General features: G+C 55.7%; 8 protein-coding genes across 8 annotated transcripts; 4 read left to right on the plus strand and 4 right to left on the minus strand.

Annotated features, from left to right (window-relative positions):
* Positions 1-843: 843 nt before the first annotated feature.
* Positions 844-2,667, minus strand: BBA_00636 (major facilitator superfamily transporter; the record flags this gene model as incomplete). Its single annotated transcript, XM_008595733.1, has 1 exon — positions 844-2,667. The coding sequence occupies one exon, from the start codon at positions 2,665-2,667 to the stop codon at positions 844-846; it is 1,824 nt and encodes a 607-aa protein (XP_008593955.1).
* Positions 2,668-5,655: 2,988 nt separating this feature from the next.
* On the plus strand, positions 5,656-6,996 carry BBA_00637 (epoxide hydrolase; the record flags this gene model as incomplete). Its single annotated transcript, XM_008595734.1, has 3 exons — positions 5,656-5,980; positions 6,036-6,233; positions 6,308-6,996. 3 exons carry the CDS (start codon positions 5,656-5,658, stop codon positions 6,994-6,996), a joined length of 1,212 nt encoding a protein of 403 aa, XP_008593956.1.
* Positions 6,997-7,267: 271 nt separating this feature from the next.
* On the plus strand, positions 7,268-8,495 carry BBA_00638 (putative tricarboxylate transporter mitochondrial carrier protein; the record flags this gene model as incomplete). The annotated part of the gene is made up of 5 exons (XM_008595735.1): positions 7,268-7,367; positions 7,423-7,443; positions 7,562-7,693; positions 7,759-7,906; positions 7,994-8,495. 5 exons carry the CDS (start codon positions 7,268-7,270, stop codon positions 8,493-8,495), a joined length of 903 nt encoding a protein of 300 aa, XP_008593957.1.
* Positions 8,496-8,686: 191 nt separating this feature from the next.
* BBA_00639 (uncharacterized protein) lies at positions 8,687-9,194 on the minus strand (the record flags this gene model as incomplete). Its single annotated transcript, XM_008595736.1, has 3 exons — positions 8,687-8,830; positions 8,904-9,092; positions 9,174-9,194. The coding sequence occupies 3 exons, from the start codon at positions 9,192-9,194 to the stop codon at positions 8,687-8,689; spliced, it is 354 nt and encodes a 117-aa protein (XP_008593958.1).
* A 554-nt stretch (positions 9,195-9,748) lies between these two features.
* Positions 9,749-10,876, plus strand: BBA_00640 (metal homeostatis protein BSD2; the record flags this gene model as incomplete). The annotated part of the gene is made up of 3 exons (XM_008595737.1): positions 9,749-9,769; positions 9,826-10,248; positions 10,307-10,876. 3 exons carry the CDS (start codon positions 9,749-9,751, stop codon positions 10,874-10,876), a joined length of 1,014 nt encoding a protein of 337 aa, XP_008593959.1.
* Positions 10,877-11,410: 534 nt separating this feature from the next.
* On the minus strand, positions 11,411-12,610 carry BBA_00641 (uncharacterized protein; the record flags this gene model as incomplete). Its single annotated transcript, XM_008595738.1, has 1 exon — positions 11,411-12,610. The coding sequence occupies one exon, from the start codon at positions 12,608-12,610 to the stop codon at positions 11,411-11,413; it is 1,200 nt and encodes a 399-aa protein (XP_008593960.1).
* A 1,067-nt stretch (positions 12,611-13,677) lies between these two features.
* Positions 13,678-14,531, plus strand: BBA_00642 (protein-beta-aspartate methyltransferase; the record flags this gene model as incomplete). Its single annotated transcript, XM_008595739.1, has 3 exons — positions 13,678-13,779; positions 13,851-14,329; positions 14,381-14,531. 3 exons carry the CDS (start codon positions 13,678-13,680, stop codon positions 14,529-14,531), a joined length of 732 nt encoding a protein of 243 aa, XP_008593961.1.
* Positions 14,532-15,149: 618 nt separating this feature from the next.
* BBA_00643 (uncharacterized protein) lies at positions 15,150-16,028 on the minus strand (the record flags this gene model as incomplete). Its single annotated transcript, XM_008595740.1, has 1 exon — positions 15,150-16,028. The coding sequence occupies one exon, from the start codon at positions 16,026-16,028 to the stop codon at positions 15,150-15,152; it is 879 nt and encodes a 292-aa protein (XP_008593962.1).
* Positions 16,029-16,121: the final 93 nt, after the last annotated feature.

Below are 16,121 nucleotides of genomic sequence, written 5' to 3' on the forward strand. Positions count from 1 at the left end.
AAATCGGGTTCAAGACCGCAGATGATCAGACTAGGCACTAACTAGTATTGCATACAAATCGGTTTGGCGTCGCAGTATTACTTGGCTATGGAGGATGGGTGATTTTTTTTTTCAGCTGTTTTTCTTGCCGCGGAGATTGTGTAGTTGGGCATGGGCTTGCCGGGTTTCGCGGTGTGGTTTGTCGTACCATGGCGCCAAGCCCGAGATGCGTTCAACGCGTGGTTTTTGTCATGGCTTGTGCGCCATTTGCGCTCGTCTACCAGGACTTTTCGCAATAAAATCATATGAAAATATCACATTGAACCTTTTGATGATGACGCCTCTCGTATGGACGGTGGATTCAACATTTGTCTTCTCAGACTCGTGAGTCTCCAACAGACCCATCTCCCGCGACAGGTGGATGCCATCACTCCGGCACTAGGTAATAAATAACACTGAAAGGGGAAACACATCAGTGGAATCGGAAAAAAAATTACAAAACAGCAAATGGAAATGAGTCTTTGATATTAGTAATTGGCGGTAGCTGATTTGCCAGCGGCCGCGACTGTTGGGATGGCAGCTGGAGCTGACAAGGGAGGCGGATGGCCCAGTATGGTCATACCCAAACTGGGCCGTTCTCTGCCAAGCAAAGGTAAGCATGCAGCTCGCGAAACTCGATCCGAAAGTGGTGCTGAAAAAAGATGGCAATTTGGTATTGTAATCTATCAAGTAGAAATCTAAGAATATCAAGTAAAGAATGCTGACTCGCTTGCTTCTATGCAATGCTTAATGATAATATCTGTAATGGTGAAGGTATAAAAAAAATAACAACTCAATGTCCAAAGACCTTGGATGCAAATAAAACTAGGCCTCGTACGGGTCTCTTTCCGCCTCTTCCTGGACTTGCTTGTCCGACAGGCGTGGGTTACGAAGCGCCAGGGCAAAACCAATCATGGGCACGCAGACACATAGGCCAGCGACGCAGAGAATTCCCTGCACGTAGCTGTAGCTGCTGATTATTGCGCTTCTAATCTCAGTCCCAACCGGGTAGTCAGCGACAACCTCAAATGGGTTGTCGTACATGGCCTGAGCGAGTGTTCGGTTCGGCTGAAAAGCCAAGTTGGACTCGAGTGCCGGGTATAAGGTCTGCGTCCAGATTGCGCCGGAGAGACAGGTTCCCAGAGCACTTCCGACATTGTAAAAGGATAGGTAGAGCCCCGTGAGAATAGCTACGTGGTCGCGGCTGGCGGACGCCTGGATGGAGGCTTGTGTAGGGTAAGCGAACAGGCCTCCAGCAAGGCCGAGCAGTATCTGGGCACCGATTATACCGGTTCTGGAGCGGCTAGATGCGCCTCCAGGCTGGCTGATGAGCAGAACAAAGGCCATCATGAAGACCAGAGTTCCTCCGACGATGATGTGCTTCAAACGTCGCAGCCTGTAAACGACGAGGCCAATGAGGACACCGCTGACCACGCCGAAAAACGAAAAGAAGGAAATGATGCGGGTGGTGGTTTCGATGGAAAAGTCAAAGGCGACGATGAGCACGGTATACAAGTAGTTGGCCTGGACGTAATATGCAAAGTTGAGGAGACTGCGGACTGCCAGCGCGGCCCAGACACCACGGTCGGTGAGCAGGTGGAAGGGCATCATGGGCGTTTTTGCGTGGTACTTTTCCCAGTAGATAAATGCAGGCACGCATATGCAGCCGACAAGGAGGGGTGCAACGATGCGCGGATTTTGCCAGTGAGACGCTGTACCTCCGGCCACAGTCATCGGTGCCAGCACCAGACTGAAGGCGGCGACCAGCAAGACAAGCCCAAAGACGTCGAGCTGCGTTGAGACATGGCGGAGCCAACGCCTGGCGTCTTGCAGCTTGCTGGAGGAAATGCCTTTGGGAGACTCGAGAATGTGTTTGGGCTCTGCGACACTGCGATCCACCACGTATAACGTGACGAGCAGCGGCAGCGAGGCGATGGGGTATATGATGCACCACATGCCGATGCCCCAGCGCCAGGTGGCGAGACGCAGGACGGCCGAGGTGATGGTGCCACTAAGCCAGGTGTTGATGACAAAGGGCAGGGCGGGGACGTAGCTGAAGAAGACGCGGGCGCGCATAGAGGAAAAGTCGGCAACGAGGACCTCGAGCAGGAGGACAATGCAGGTGAAGCCGACCTGGTAGATGAGGCCGCCGGCGCAAAAGACGTAGACCGAGGTGGCCGTGGACTCTATGGCCATGCCGAGGACGTAGAAGAGGGTGGAGGCGACAACGACCTCGAATCGGCCAAAGACGTCGGCAATCTTGGCGGCGGCGGGCTGGGCGGCGACTGCGACGACGCTGCGGAGGACGTTGATGGTGGCGAGGTATGAGTGCAGGTTGAAAGACGCGGTGGCGTTTGGCGTGTAGGCCAGACGGACCTGGCTCTCGAGGCCGTAGGCGTAGCCGACGAGGAATATGCCAAAGAAGAGCCAGAAGCGCTGGATCGAGGTAAGCTGGGCCGTGACGGCGTCCATGCGGGCGACGCCGGCGGCCCGGGCCGTGGTGGTGCTGGTGGTACTCGTTCTGCTGGCCCTGCTGGCCCGGCTGGTGTTTGTCGAGGCCGGCGATGCACTGAGATGGCGACTAGTGGGGGATGCATGGTGGTGTTGTGACATGTGCTGCAGCAGCGGCTGCGACTCTGTGGGCGCCATGTTGTCGACTTGTCAAGGGACCTCGTTCTAAGACACTCTCTGCTGTGCTGGGCAGTTGATGTTAAATCAAAAAAAAGACAAACGAGAGATAATCGCAAACAAGGACAGGAGAAGAAGAGGGCACTGTGCCTGATGAGCTGCTGACAACGGGACAGCCCGAAGTGCGTCAGCCGCAAGGTCGACAGACCAGGGGAGGCCCCCTTCTCGCTAGGCAGCCAAGCAGCCTATCAAACTATGCAGTGAGAGAGTCACGAGTGGAAAACGGGGACACGTCTCAAACAGGCATCTGCTCGCGACACGTCGGGAAAAAAACTGGGAATTAGGGACTGAAAAAAAGATGGGCATCTGGTATTTGCAAGCAGGGGGTAAACGAACGGGTCGGGGTTGTATTGGAAGGTTAGTTGGTCGAGGCAAACAGCCGTGGTAGGAGAAGAAAGACTCGAGAGAGTAGAGGAATTCGTTTGCTCGAGATAAGATGGGAGAACGGATCAGATAAAGTGAAAGAGGAAGCGACGGGCATATGCAGGTCTGAGAGGCTGATAGTAAAGTACATGAATAACTGCGCAGGTGCCTGGGTGAATTTGAAGTACTTGCGTATCTCGTGGCCATTGTAGGTATTGGGTACCCAAGGCGGACAGCAGGGGTCTCAGGGAGACAGTACTGAGTAAGCCGAGTACATGTGCAGCTGGGCGGGCGTGCAGCAGCTGCCAAATTGGAGAGTGGGTGATTCAAAGACGCCACTCTACTGACTGCATATTGAATCATTGTTTCAGGACATTACTCCCATAGAATTGTGCTTTTTATCCTCATTTACTTACTTGCTTCTTGTTATGTATCATCGTCTGCCACCACACTCTCGCCTTGGCAGCTGCTGAAACTTTGTCCATGGACTTCAGCCTGCCCAGCTCGGCCCACAGCGGGAAGCCCACCCCCTCCAGCTCCAACTTTCGCGCCTCCACCTGATCACTTTCACTAAAGAAAAAAAGGCCCTCTTTAATTTAGTGGTCCCTATGTGGTGCGCCGTAATCCGATTTTGGTCCGAGACAAGCAGCAATACAGAGTAAAATAGACGAGCAACTACCCAGTCAGCGCCTCAGTTGGTGGGCAGCGCAGGGCTGCCTTTTTGCATACCGGCAATAAAAATAGCAGACACGGGCTGACGATCTGATTCGGCGGCTGTCTCGAACACGGATATACGTGGCCTCTTTTTACTCACTCAACCATCACGCCCACCACTGCACGACATCTGTTAATTACACCGCGCCGCCATCCTGCACAAGCGGCCTGGCCTCTTCGTCCCTGACAGAGCCTATATCTGGCGTCGAAGTATAACTACCTGTAACTGTTCAGCGGTCGCTCGACGGCATCACCTGCGCTGAGCTGATCAACTGACACGGGCCCCTTGACGGCGCCACATAGCTCCTTGCATATGACCAAACCTGAATGCCACACTCCCCGTCTAAATATATACAGATATAGTTTCTGCAACTATATAATAGTGAACAACTGCGGTTTTTTTTGTTTTTGCCGACCTAGTAGACAAGACTTTACCATCTTCTTATTCCTCTCTACTCCTGACCCCAGTATGAGTCATCACCGCTCCAAAGAACACATCGTTTTGTGCCTGTTCACCGCCCATATTTCGTAGACACACCTCTTCTTCCACATGTACCAACAACATCTTGAGAGCAACGCTACCGAATCTCCCGCGCCACCTTTCCTTGCGGCCATAATACGCCGCCGATGTCTTGCCCTCCTCTTCTGTGACCCCCTATCTCCCGCGTCAACCACGCGCCCAGCGCCCGATTATTCTCGTGTCTCCCCACAGCCACTGGTGGGAGATGACGTGCCGCGCCGCCTCCGAGCTCCCCGGGCCACAACCTTGCGTCATCGCCGCGCAGTGCCTGTTTGAAATATCACGGGCAGAAAAGCCGGTGCTTCTGCCATGGCTGCCAGAAAGTCGAAGCCCGTCCCCTTGCTGGGCGCCATCACGTAGCGAGCCCTGTCCGCCGGTGTCGATAAGTCCTTGGCAGGTAGCCACTGAGTAAATTTAGGCACGCCACGCTCAGCAACGTGCTCAACAGCTCATACGGGCCCAGCGCGGCTTCGAAGCGTGCCTTGATCGGGGCAAAGTCAGCCGGCCTGCGCTAATTAGGCTCCGCCACCTCGAAAGTAGTTGCAGCTTGCGCGAGGCGGTGCGCTCAATCTGACTTGCATCGTACTCGTAAATAGTGCTACAAGATGACTTGGACAGGGGCTGTGTTGAGTCCTGCTTCATCAGAGCCTGTCGTGCCTGTCATTATCTGCAGGATTGCGCGGCTGTGAGTCTACTGGCTGAGAATGGACTAACCGACGAAGGACTGCCTTTGTTTATGAGTGAGTGCAAAGCGCATACCACAACCTATCTATCGTACTGTACATCGACTTACATCATACCGTCGCTGCATGTATGAGAGCAGACTTTTGATAGGTGCTGGACCTGATGTCAATCGCTGGACTTTCAGCCGCCAGCTCTGGAGAGTGTCTAGGCCGTATTATTAATGAGCGTTTACCTGCAGAGTAGCTTGACAGCTATTTACTCTGTGAACAGAGAGTGCCCTTGACCCCCTCTTGAACGCGACCGAAATCTGCGTCCGGGCCATTATTTTATTCACTCTGCAATTTGGCCAGATCGCGGGAAGGGAGTGGGACGCACGACAGCAAGCATGATCTAGATGAATTACCGTGAATCGAGTAACTAGTTGGCCGATTGGAACCACTTATATACGGAGCGGCTGGGGTAACCACTCCGGCTGAGCATGTAATACGTCAGAACCAACTCTCCGGCATCAGGATCCCTTGCTGCCTTTACCGTGCAGCAGACGATGACAAATGCGCAGTGTCAACCACGCCTTTGCGTCCATCTCCAAAAAAAAAAAGCCATTTAACTTGCGCAGGCTACATAACCTTATCAAAAATTCACGACTGACTCTGTAAGTTACCTGCACAATGGCCAGTGACATCCAGCCCTACACCATCGCCGTGCCAGACGATGCCTTGGCCAAGCTCAAGGCCAAGCTCGGCGCCTCTGTTCTCCCGCAACGTGTCGACTTTGAAGACGATTGGGACTACGGCGCACCCGCCGCCGACGTCCGTCGCCTCGCCGCCTACTGGCGCGACGGCTTCGACTGGCGCGCGCAGGAGAGGCGCATCAACCAGCTGCCGCAGTACACGACACCCATCGACGTCGACGGCTTTGGCCCGCTCAACATTCATTTTGTGCACCAAAGGAGCGCACAGCCAGGGAGCATCCCGCTGCTCTTCTGCCATGGCTGTAAGTGCAAGACTCGTCTCGTGCGGTGCAGAGCAGTGGCTGAACAGATTGGTAGGGCCTGGCAGCTTCTTGGAGGTGGAAAAGATACTTCCTCTGTTGGTGGGAACGGCCAATGGCGTCTCGTTTCATGTCGTGGCACCGTCGCTGCCGAACTATGCCTTCTCCGATGGCCCTGTTAAGAAGGGCTTTGGGCTTCGCCAATACGCCGAGACTCTGCATAAGCTGATGCAGAAGCTCGGCTACCAGAAATACGGTACGTAACCATTCGACAACCAATTTCCTATTAGGAGCAATCATGCATCGAAATTAACCATTGCTGTGCTGTAGTCACCCAGGGCGGAGACTGGGGATACATGATTACTCGCCGCCTAGGCGCCGATTTTCCCGAGTCGTGCGTCGCCTCTCACGTTAACTTGGCTTTTCGCGGGCCTCCTACGTTCAAAGAAACGCCACTCACCTGGCTGCGGCACGCGCTGACACCGTGGTCCGCCGACGAGAAAAGGGGCCTCGCGCGCTCCGCCTGGTTCCGCGAGGAGGGCATCGGCTACAACAGCCTGCAGAGCACCAAGCCCGCGACGCTGGGCTTTGCCTTTGCCGACTCGCCCGTGGCCTTGCTGGCTTGGATCTACGAGAAGCTGCACGACTGGACCGACGCCTACCCCTGGACTGACGACGAGGTCCTGACGTGGGTTTCGCTGTATGTCTTCTCCAACGCCGGCCCCGAGGCCAGCGCCCGCATCTACTACGAGGCCAAGCACGCCCCCGAGAACGCGGCCATCACCTCAGGCTACAATGCCAAGGTACCCCTGGGCATCTCGCAGTTTCCAAAGGATCTCGTCGTGATTCCGAGGCTCTGGTCCCATGGCCTCGGGCCTATAGTATTTGAAAAAAGGCACAAGGATGGCGGGCACTTTGCGGCGTTTGAGCGGCCAAATGAGCTGGTGGAGGATCTGCGGACCATGTTTGGGCGCAATGGTGGTGCGTTTGCTGTGACCAAAGCTCTTGCCAAACTTTAATTGTGTAAACACTTGTGAACGAAGTATCCTGAGTAAATCAATGAATTGTAAAATCCAGCTATCAATTTGCGCTCTTTTGTGTAATTCGTGTTATTCAGCATGCTGCACTGCAACAAGTCATATCTTTCGGGCGGTATCGGCGCTAAAATTCCTGGACTGCCAGCTGCCAATCCACCCTACCGAGTCACAAAGCCGACGTCAGCATCATCAAAACCTCGGGCCGTACAACTACAACTCCATTAGCCCAGTCTCGCGCCCCGATACCGCGACAATGGCCTCGCAAGCGCAAGGAGCCTCGAGCTCTGATAAGAAGAAGCCCAGCCCACTGCGATCCATCATTGCCGGTTCCACGGCTGGCGCCATTGAAATTGGTATTTTCCCCAAGGCCTCCGATCTTATGCTCCAGACATGACTGACGCAAACTAGCCATTACATACCCTGCCGAGTGTACGTTTCCGACCATTGTCATCCCTTTTCCTGCGCGACTCTGTACCTAGACTTGGATCGCAAACGAACCCGAACCAACAGAAATGAAGCGACCAAATTGCTAACAGTACATGTGCAGTCGCCAAGACTCGGTCGCAATTGAACCGTCGTCTGGCAGAAGGCAAGAAGCTGCCATGGCCACCGTTCGGCAAGCAGTGGTATGCGGGCTGCACGACGCTCATCATCGGCAACTCTGCCAAGGCTGGCATCCGTAAGATTTGGTGCCCTCGGTATGGCGACGGGTGCGCCCAGATGCTGACGCCGCTCCTCGTTTAGGATTCGTCGCCTTTGATCAGTACAAGAGCCTTCTCGCCGACGAGAACGGTAAGCTCACCGGTCCGCGAACTGTTCTTGCTGGCTTTGGTGCCGGTATCACGGAATCGCTCCTCGCCGTTACGCCAACCGAGAGCATCAAGACGACACTGTAAGTCGGGTACTCCACGAACACACACGCGCGCGCGCGCGCGTGCGGTGCTGGCGCCTTTTCTGACTCTTCTCGCTCGCCTATCAGCATCGACGATCGCAAGTCGGCCACGCCGCGCATGCGCGGCTTCCTGCACGCCGTGCCCATTATCGCGCGCGAGCGCGGCATCCGCGGCTTCTTCCAGGGCTTCGTGCCGACAACGCTGCGGCAGTCGGCCAACAGTGCGACGCGCTTCGGGTCTTATACCTTTTTCAAGCAAATCGCTGAGTCGTACACGGCGCCCGGCGAGAAGCTCGGAACCGCGAGCACGTTTGCCATTGGCGGCCTCGCCGGCCTCGTCACCGTCTTCGTCACTCAGCCGCTCGACACAATCAAGACACGTATGCAGAGCCCCGAGGCCAAACAAATGTATGGCAACACGCTTCGCTGCGCGGGTCTCATCCTCAAAAACGAAGGCGTCCGCACGTTTTGGAGCGGCGCGGTGCCGCGCCTGGTGCGGCTGGTCATGAGCGGCGGCATCGTCTTCACCATGTACGAGAAGAGCATGGAGCTCATGAATCGGCTGGATCCTGAGATGAAGTATTTGTAGGGAAGATGCACGTGGAAACAGCGAATCACGATAGAATTTGGTCACTCTTCGAAAATCACTGGCCATCCATGACTTTTGGCTAGTGTTACAGATATACTACAAATTACCAGTATTCTTACATGATTTTTTAAATCCCCACCCCGTGCGCCAATCAATGCAAAAATCAAATGTTCTATGAGGTCGTGCCGAGGTTATTGCAGCCGAATCATGCCGGAGAGTCGCTTGCCGAGTCGACCGAACCAAGAGCGGTTCGGTGCCTCTTCGATCTCGCGCACCAAGTCGTCAAAGTAGGTTGGTTGGCTCTTGGGCTGCAGCATCGGTCCTTTCAGCTTGTACTACCTCTTGTATTAGCAACTGGAGGGTAATTGATGAACGGCCTCCCGCTACACCGCGACTATCCGCACATACCCGGTCCTTGAACCTGTCTTGTAGGAGAAACTGCAGCGCTCTCGCTTTAAGAATCTCTTCCCGCTCCATCGCCGGCGTGTAATTTTGGAAGCGCGCTTCCACAGTCTTGCCGAGCACGTCCTGGAGTTGATAGTCGGGCCGCAGGTCCTGCTTGGGCCATTTCGCAAAGGTTTCCGCGTAGATGCGGCGCTGTGAGAATGAGATATAGAAGTTAGTACAATTCGGTTCGCATTGGTCGCGATTGATAAGTATGAGTTTGCTGCGACGTACAGCAAGTGATCGTGTGGCCATGGTCGCAATTTGGTAGTTTCGCCTCCGCGTTCGTTGCAGCACGATCCGTCTCGAAATGGCTTTTAGCGGGAGAATCTCATACAGTAATCAGACATGCGACAGTACCGTGACCCACTGCAGATTTCACACGGTACAGACGCAGGGTATCTACTGCAATCGGCACAGTGCGAGTCTATGGGCCTGAGGCAAAAAGGGAGAACTTGCGTGACTTACGTAGGCTGGCAGCGCTGTGTGGCTGGCTAACCTCTTGGCGCTGCTCACGGGTTGAGTCGACACAGCCTACCTCCGTACTGACCTGAAAGATGCCAATCTCTCTCCCTATTCCTTGAATTCCTCAGCGATCATCTTGTTTGATCCTGCGACTGCGCTCGATTTACTTGAGCCGTCTATTTTTTTTTTCTTTGCCGTCGGTCTTACGTCGTGACCGTTTGTTTCCTATCCATCTCTATTTTGCACGTCCGAAGCGCCGTCGCTCGACCGTTAGTCTTGCTTACTTTTTCCTACGGAAGTCGTCACCGCCCCACGGGAATCAACACGATACGCACACGATCATCATGGCTGGTCGCTACGAACGAGTACGTCGAGATCCGAAACGCTACTGCGCACACCATCTAATCACATTTTACATCAGGTCAACGTCCAAGATGAGGAGGACCCCCATCAACAACAACGCAGCGTTGGCCAACCAGTCCCCGACTCGCCACCACCTTCCTTTCGCTCACGGGCATCATCCCGCACAAGACAGAACCAGGTCGACCCCGACCTTGCCGACGCATTCGATAGCGACAATGAGAGCGACGACGAGATTGATGACCGACAACGATTAGTGCGCCAGGCGGCGACGCCCGCCACGACGGCCAGTGGGAGCACGTCGCCCACGTCGGCACACCACACGCCCCCCTCAGCAGCATCGGCAGCGTCGGCAGCGACGGTGGCGTCCGCGACGACAAGAGGACGAGTCGTCGGCGGCGGTGTTGGCACCGATGGCGTGTTCGCCAATATGTCGGCACGACCAGAGCGCGAGGCTGCCGCCGAGAAGGAGGAAATGCCACCGGTATGTACACTGTGTCTTATTTCGCCATGTTGATTTTTTAGCTAAGAACTTCCTCCAGACATATGAGCAAGCCGCAGCCGATTCTGCACCACCATACTGGGAAACGACGATTTTGGCCCCGGGCCTAGGAGGACTAGACGAAGTATACGTGGACGGCATGCCCGTGGGCTCCGTATTTTCCTTTATCTGGAACGGCATGATTTCGACGTCCTTTCAGCTCGTTGGGTTCCTCCTGACGTACCTGTTGCACTCGACGCACGCTGCCAAGAATGGCTCCCGCGCCGGCCTCGGCATCACGCTTATCCAGTACGGCTTCTATATGAAGAGCACAGCCGACGGTGAGCCTCCTGCTATGAACGGCCCGGACGGCTACGCCGAGCCGCAGGACCCCAACGCGCACGACTTTCAGCCCGGCGACGTCGCGGGCAGCGGTGGTGGCGGCGTCGACTTTACCGGCGGCGAGTGGCTGTCGTATGTGCTCATGATTCTCGGTTGGTTCATCCTCATCAAGAGCGTCGCCGACTTTCTGCAGGCCCGCCGTCACGAGCAGCTCGTGATGCAAAGCCCGGATCGCGGGCTCGGCGTGCCCGTCATTGCCGAAGGCGAGTCGGCAGACCGGGTTGTCTAAGTGCGTCTCTGCAATGAGTTGGTTCTCTAACAAGCATTGGGTCGGCGTTTTTTGTTTTTTCCTTTTTGTCTTTTACTCACACCTTCGTTCCTTTAATTTATATGTACTAGGCGGAGGAGTTTTCTTTGGTACACAAGCTCCGGACAGGATGATCGAACACGCCTCGGCGTCTACGCGCGACTCGCGACTACATTTCATAGCATACAAAGCAAAGTCTCATGTTTTAAGCCCATGTGCACGCAGAACAGTGTTTTCTCGATGCTGCCGTAAACTGGATGTCAAGACAGCGAATTAAGTATTATTATCGGATTCGGTTTCATGATTAGAGATCTAAATGCTGTGCTTAGGCAAAATGCTCAGTTGCATACAAATAACAATCTGCTTCTGCAGAGATGAAAAGAGCTCATCCGGGATATATGGAGCACCAAAAATCGAATATCAGTCGTGGTATCTTTAGTGTTGGCTACACAGGCAAACAATGTGCGACGGAAGGGATGAATCGCACAGCCCAGAGGCGTTCGACCTTTGCTACCTTCACACGTTGCTGCCATCGTCAAGTGGCTTTTTAGATGCTTCTCTCTTGGTCGATGCATCGCGCTTGGCGGATGCTTCACGCTTGGGAGGAGAGGCAGAGCTGGCGGGGCTCTCGTCGGGATCTTTCGACACGTAGCTTGGCAAAGACGTCAGAGGAGGAGGAGGAGAAGAAGCAGCGACAGCAGAAGCAGCAGCAGCGGGCTTGGCTGTCTCGGCAGCTAGCGTCGTAGCGGGAGCACCGGGAGCATCAGCAGGCTTGGCATCGTCTGACCTGGCTTCGGTAGCCGGTCCGGCTTCTTCAGGGGCGGGTGTAGCAGCCGGAGTAGCAGCCGGAGCAGGGTCGGCCTTTTTAGGAGCATCGGAGTCATTGTCTTTGCTAGTGTTCGATTTGGCCTTGGCTGGATCCGGGCCCTTGCAGGCAGGGCTCGCATCCGGGTCGGCCGGTGGCGCGGGCGGCGGGACCGCGCCAGCTGAGAAGCCAGGTGGTGCGACGGCCGCGTTCATGGCCGGTCCGGGCACGGCGGGAGCACCGCCAGCCTTCCGCAGCCCCGCGCTGAAGGAATCGCCGGGGCCGTTGGCGCTGTACATGTCCGGGTCGTTCAAGGTGTTGTTCTTGACGGCCTTGTCGTAGAGGCGGGTGAGCCGCGCGACCTCGCCGCGGACGGTGACCTGGTCATCGGTGTCGATGGCGCCGTAGCCGTGGACGCCGTTGCTGATGCCGTACCACATGACGGCCGAGTTTTCAATCTCGTCGACGACGCGTGAGAGATCGTCGCGAAACATGCGGGCGCGCATGGGCTGCCCGCGTGACTTGAGAAAGGCGACGACGCCCGCGATGACGGTGTTGAGGGCGCCAAAGATGGTGATGAGCACGCGGCTACTGTTGCTCGCGCCGAGGCCCGTCAGCGCCGCGCCCAGCACCACCTGCGTCAACAACAGCGTGTTGACGAGCGTCGCGGTGAACATGTACGTCAGGTTCTGGCCCCAGCGACGATCGACGGCCCGGACGTAGAGTGACTGAGGGTGCGCACGGTGCGACTCCCCGAGCGGGTAGTTGAGCGGCCGCACACCCACTAGCTCGCAGAACTGGGCGTGATGGTCGACCGAATCGCCGCCACCGCCGCCGCCGGTGGCGGCAAAGGATCCGGGGCGTGGGATGAGCGACTGCCGTTCCTCTCCATCCATGGTCCGGAAGCTCATGTTGGTTTGGGACAGCTTGTGCTGGTCGTGAAAGAAAAGAAGAGGCTTGGGAAGGGGCCCTGGATGATGGCGACGTTCCAGCAAGGTTCCAGTCGGCTGGTTAAATGGCGCGGAGCTAATCGGCATGAACGGCTGGCTCCTACTGGTAACCGTCTTGCACAAGCATTCTTCCCTTGATCCAACGACGTTGTAGGGGTTGGTCGGCTGAGTTGTCAGAAAGGAGAGGGCGCTCTTTCCGGATAGAGCTCTACCATCGGGGAGCTTCCGCGAACCAAGACGTGCTAGCTCCCCGGTCTTGATGCTAGCCTCTTTTGAGTTTATTCTGCTCGGTGGAGGCCGGTGGCCGGGCCGCTACTGGCCATGGCTGGCCTGTAAATAGGCTGTCGGTTTAAGACATGTTGGAAATGAACCAGCGGAAACGGCGGTGGGGAGGGCTAAGGGCAGGAAAGCTTGGCTCTTTATCCGTCAGGTTACAAGCAGTGTATCGGAAGAGAGAACTGCATAGGAAGATGGTTGGGGTTGAGCATGCATCATCTTGACTATGCACGATGTTGAAAAATGGCGAGCAGTCCACGCTGATATGTAAAAGGCACTTGCAAAGTACCAAGACAGACCAACTGACGGTCAGCCATCAGCCCAGGGAGCTGGTGTGGAGCTGAAGAGCCGCAGAGGTCCCCGCACAAGCTTGGCTGGTGGCATGACCGAAATGAACAGCGCCTGTCGCCACTGAAGAAGGCTCGTCTTGCATCATTCACTGGAGTCACCGACGCAATTATTATATCACCTGTCAGGTTGTTGCTGCAAAGTAATAATTGTACATTTCGTCGCGCATAAACTCCATTTTGAGCTCATCACTCGATACCAAGATTTATCGGCCTTCACCGTTTGTCAGGGCGTCATTACTTGTGAATCATCCGACCCGTGTTGTATCTCGAAAGACTCGATTTTCGTCCATCCGGTATTTCAAACTGGCCTCGCTTACGGCATTCAGTAGGAGGCTTTTCAGATCGGGTAGCGGTGCTCTTCAAAGTGCATTTTCTACTCGTTTGCCACGACGAAACATCAAGATGGCGTGGCGATGCTCAGGCTCCACTAACAAGGAGCTGATCGAGAACATGTCGAGGCACAAACTCATCAGTGATGAGCGCGTCAAGGAAGCTTTCATAAAGGTCAGCTAGCTGGCTTTGCGCTTGGGCGAAACTTTCAGCCTTTGTTCCCGTTCTGACAGCTGTCTTCGCAGGTTGATCGCCGCCATTATGCCCCATCCCAGCCTTATGAAGACTCGCCCCAGTACATTGGCTACCAAGCCACCATATCCGCTCCCCATATGCACGCCATGGCCCTAGAGCATCTAATCTCCTTCTTGATGCCGTCCGCTGCATCGCCAGCGCCCCGTGCCCTCGATATTGGTTCCGGCTCGGGCTACCTGACTCATGTCATGGCGGAGCTGGTTGGCCCACGCGGGCTGGTAGTCGGCGTCGAGCACATCAATGCGCTGCGAGATATGGGCGAGGCCAACATGCGCAAGAGCGCAGAGGGCAGGCAGCTCCTCGATAGTGGCAAAGTCAAATTTGTAGCGGCAGATGGCCGAAAGGGCCTGTCTGAGCCAGCGCGCAAGGGCGAGGAGGAGTGCGGGACACACTGGGACGTCATTCACGTAGGGGCGTCTGCTAGTCGAGTACACGATGAGCTGATCACCCAGCTTAAGTCGCCAGGATGGTGAGTTGAGCCTTGAGTGTTACCGTTGCAGATATAACTAATTGTCTTCAGTATGTTTATTCCTGTCGAAGACGAGCATGATCGGGATTCGCAGTACGTGTGGCGCATTGAAAAGGACAAGGACGGCAACGTTTCGCGAAACAAGCTCTTCGGGGTGCGCTATGTTCCACTGACAGATGCGCCAAAGGAAGAGATTTTCTAGACCGATCTTGCCGAGGCTGTCGTGGGCTGTGCAGACTGTCACAATTTGAGTATACCCTCGTGGAAATTGCAGGCGTGCAAGGCCCACTCATCGATAGCAAAGTCGGCGTAAAGATGCCGCTTCAAGCTTTTGTACATGGCCGTCTTGCTCAGGTCAAACTTCCAAGCGTAGGAGGAGTCGACGGCTGCCTTGAACAAGTGAAGAGATGTGTTGATGCTGAGCAAGGCTACAGATTGCTCTATTGCCGCGACTGCTGTCATATCAGTACCTGAGCATGTGCGTTGATTGCTTCGAGGACAGATCAACAGAAGAAATCGCTATAGCGCAGAGGTAAGCAAGAGATGAGTGTGGTATAGCAGGTAATGTGATGCAACTTTCATTATTCGTACTGAGGCCTCTACTTATAACTATGTAACCAATACTGTCCAGATTTACCGTTGCGCCGCTGTACAATTATGTCTTTACGCGCAAACCGAAACAAAAAGAAAACCCATTGATGAAAACCCCGGTAACCAGACCGATTCTGAAAAGCCCTTGAAATAAAGTAAAAAAAAAATGTGCCAGCTCTCACGAAGAAAATCTTATGCAACGCGAAAAAGATGCAGACTCGGCAATTCTTCAAAAGAAAGATAGAGTAGCGACGATCACGGCGACACCGGCAGCCAGGGAGACCGAACTGGTCGAAGCGCGGCTAACTTGAGGAGGGTCGCAGCCACCAGGAGGGCAGGAGGGCGTGGCACTGGCGGAGCCGGCAGAGAAGACGGCGGCGGACGATTTGGAGACGGCGAGGGTGGCGATGGACGTGGACGTGGACCTCAGCGTTGCGATGGGAAGCTCGGTGCCGCATCCGCCGTGGGCGGTGCAGCCCTCACTCTCGTTGCCCACAGATGCGGAAACGGTGCTGCTATTGCCGTTGACGGGCCCGGCGCCGGTGGAGCTGCCGGTGGCTGCGGGAGGGGCCGGCGCAGAAGCTGCAGCAGCCTGCTCGGAGCCGCTGGGAGCCGGGGCAGCACTGGCAGGATGGGCTGATCCGCCAGCAGGAGGAGGGGCTAAGCCGGACGCTGGGGGAGAGGCCGAACCTGCAGTCGCAGGTGGAGTCGAAGACGCAGTCGCAGCTTTCTCGGAGCCGCCGAGAGCGGGGGCATCGCCGGCAGCAAGAGGGGCCGAACCGGCAGCGGCAAGATGAGTCGAACCGGGAGGGGAAACAGCGCCGGCAGAATGCAGGGCGGGTTCAGCTGCAGCAGTAGAATGAGCGGAGCCCGCCGCAGCAGCAGGAGGGGCCGGCGCGGGAGTGTCAGAACCGCTGGCATGCGAGGCGCTCTGTTTGGTAGCACAGGGCACGGTGATGTACTTTGTGGAGGCGGCACAGTCGCTGACGGCGGCGGGGCAGCTGGTGACGGTGACGGTGTTGGTGACAGTGACGGGGTCCTGGCGCTCGATAATGGAAGCGGAGGCGACAGAGGCCAAGACAGAGACGATGAACACGGTGTTGCGCATTCTGTGCAAGTATTTGTGTACTTGAGAAGAAGAGGAGAGGAGGTTGAGAAGGGTTGAAAAGCAAATGGAGAGGTTGGCGGATAGTTGAGAGGC

This window comes from Beauveria bassiana (assembly GCF_000280675.1).
Source record: "Beauveria bassiana ARSEF 2860 unplaced genomic scaffold BBA_S00001, whole genome shotgun sequence".
NCBI lineage: Eukaryota > Fungi > Ascomycota > Sordariomycetes > Hypocreales > Cordycipitaceae > Beauveria > Beauveria bassiana.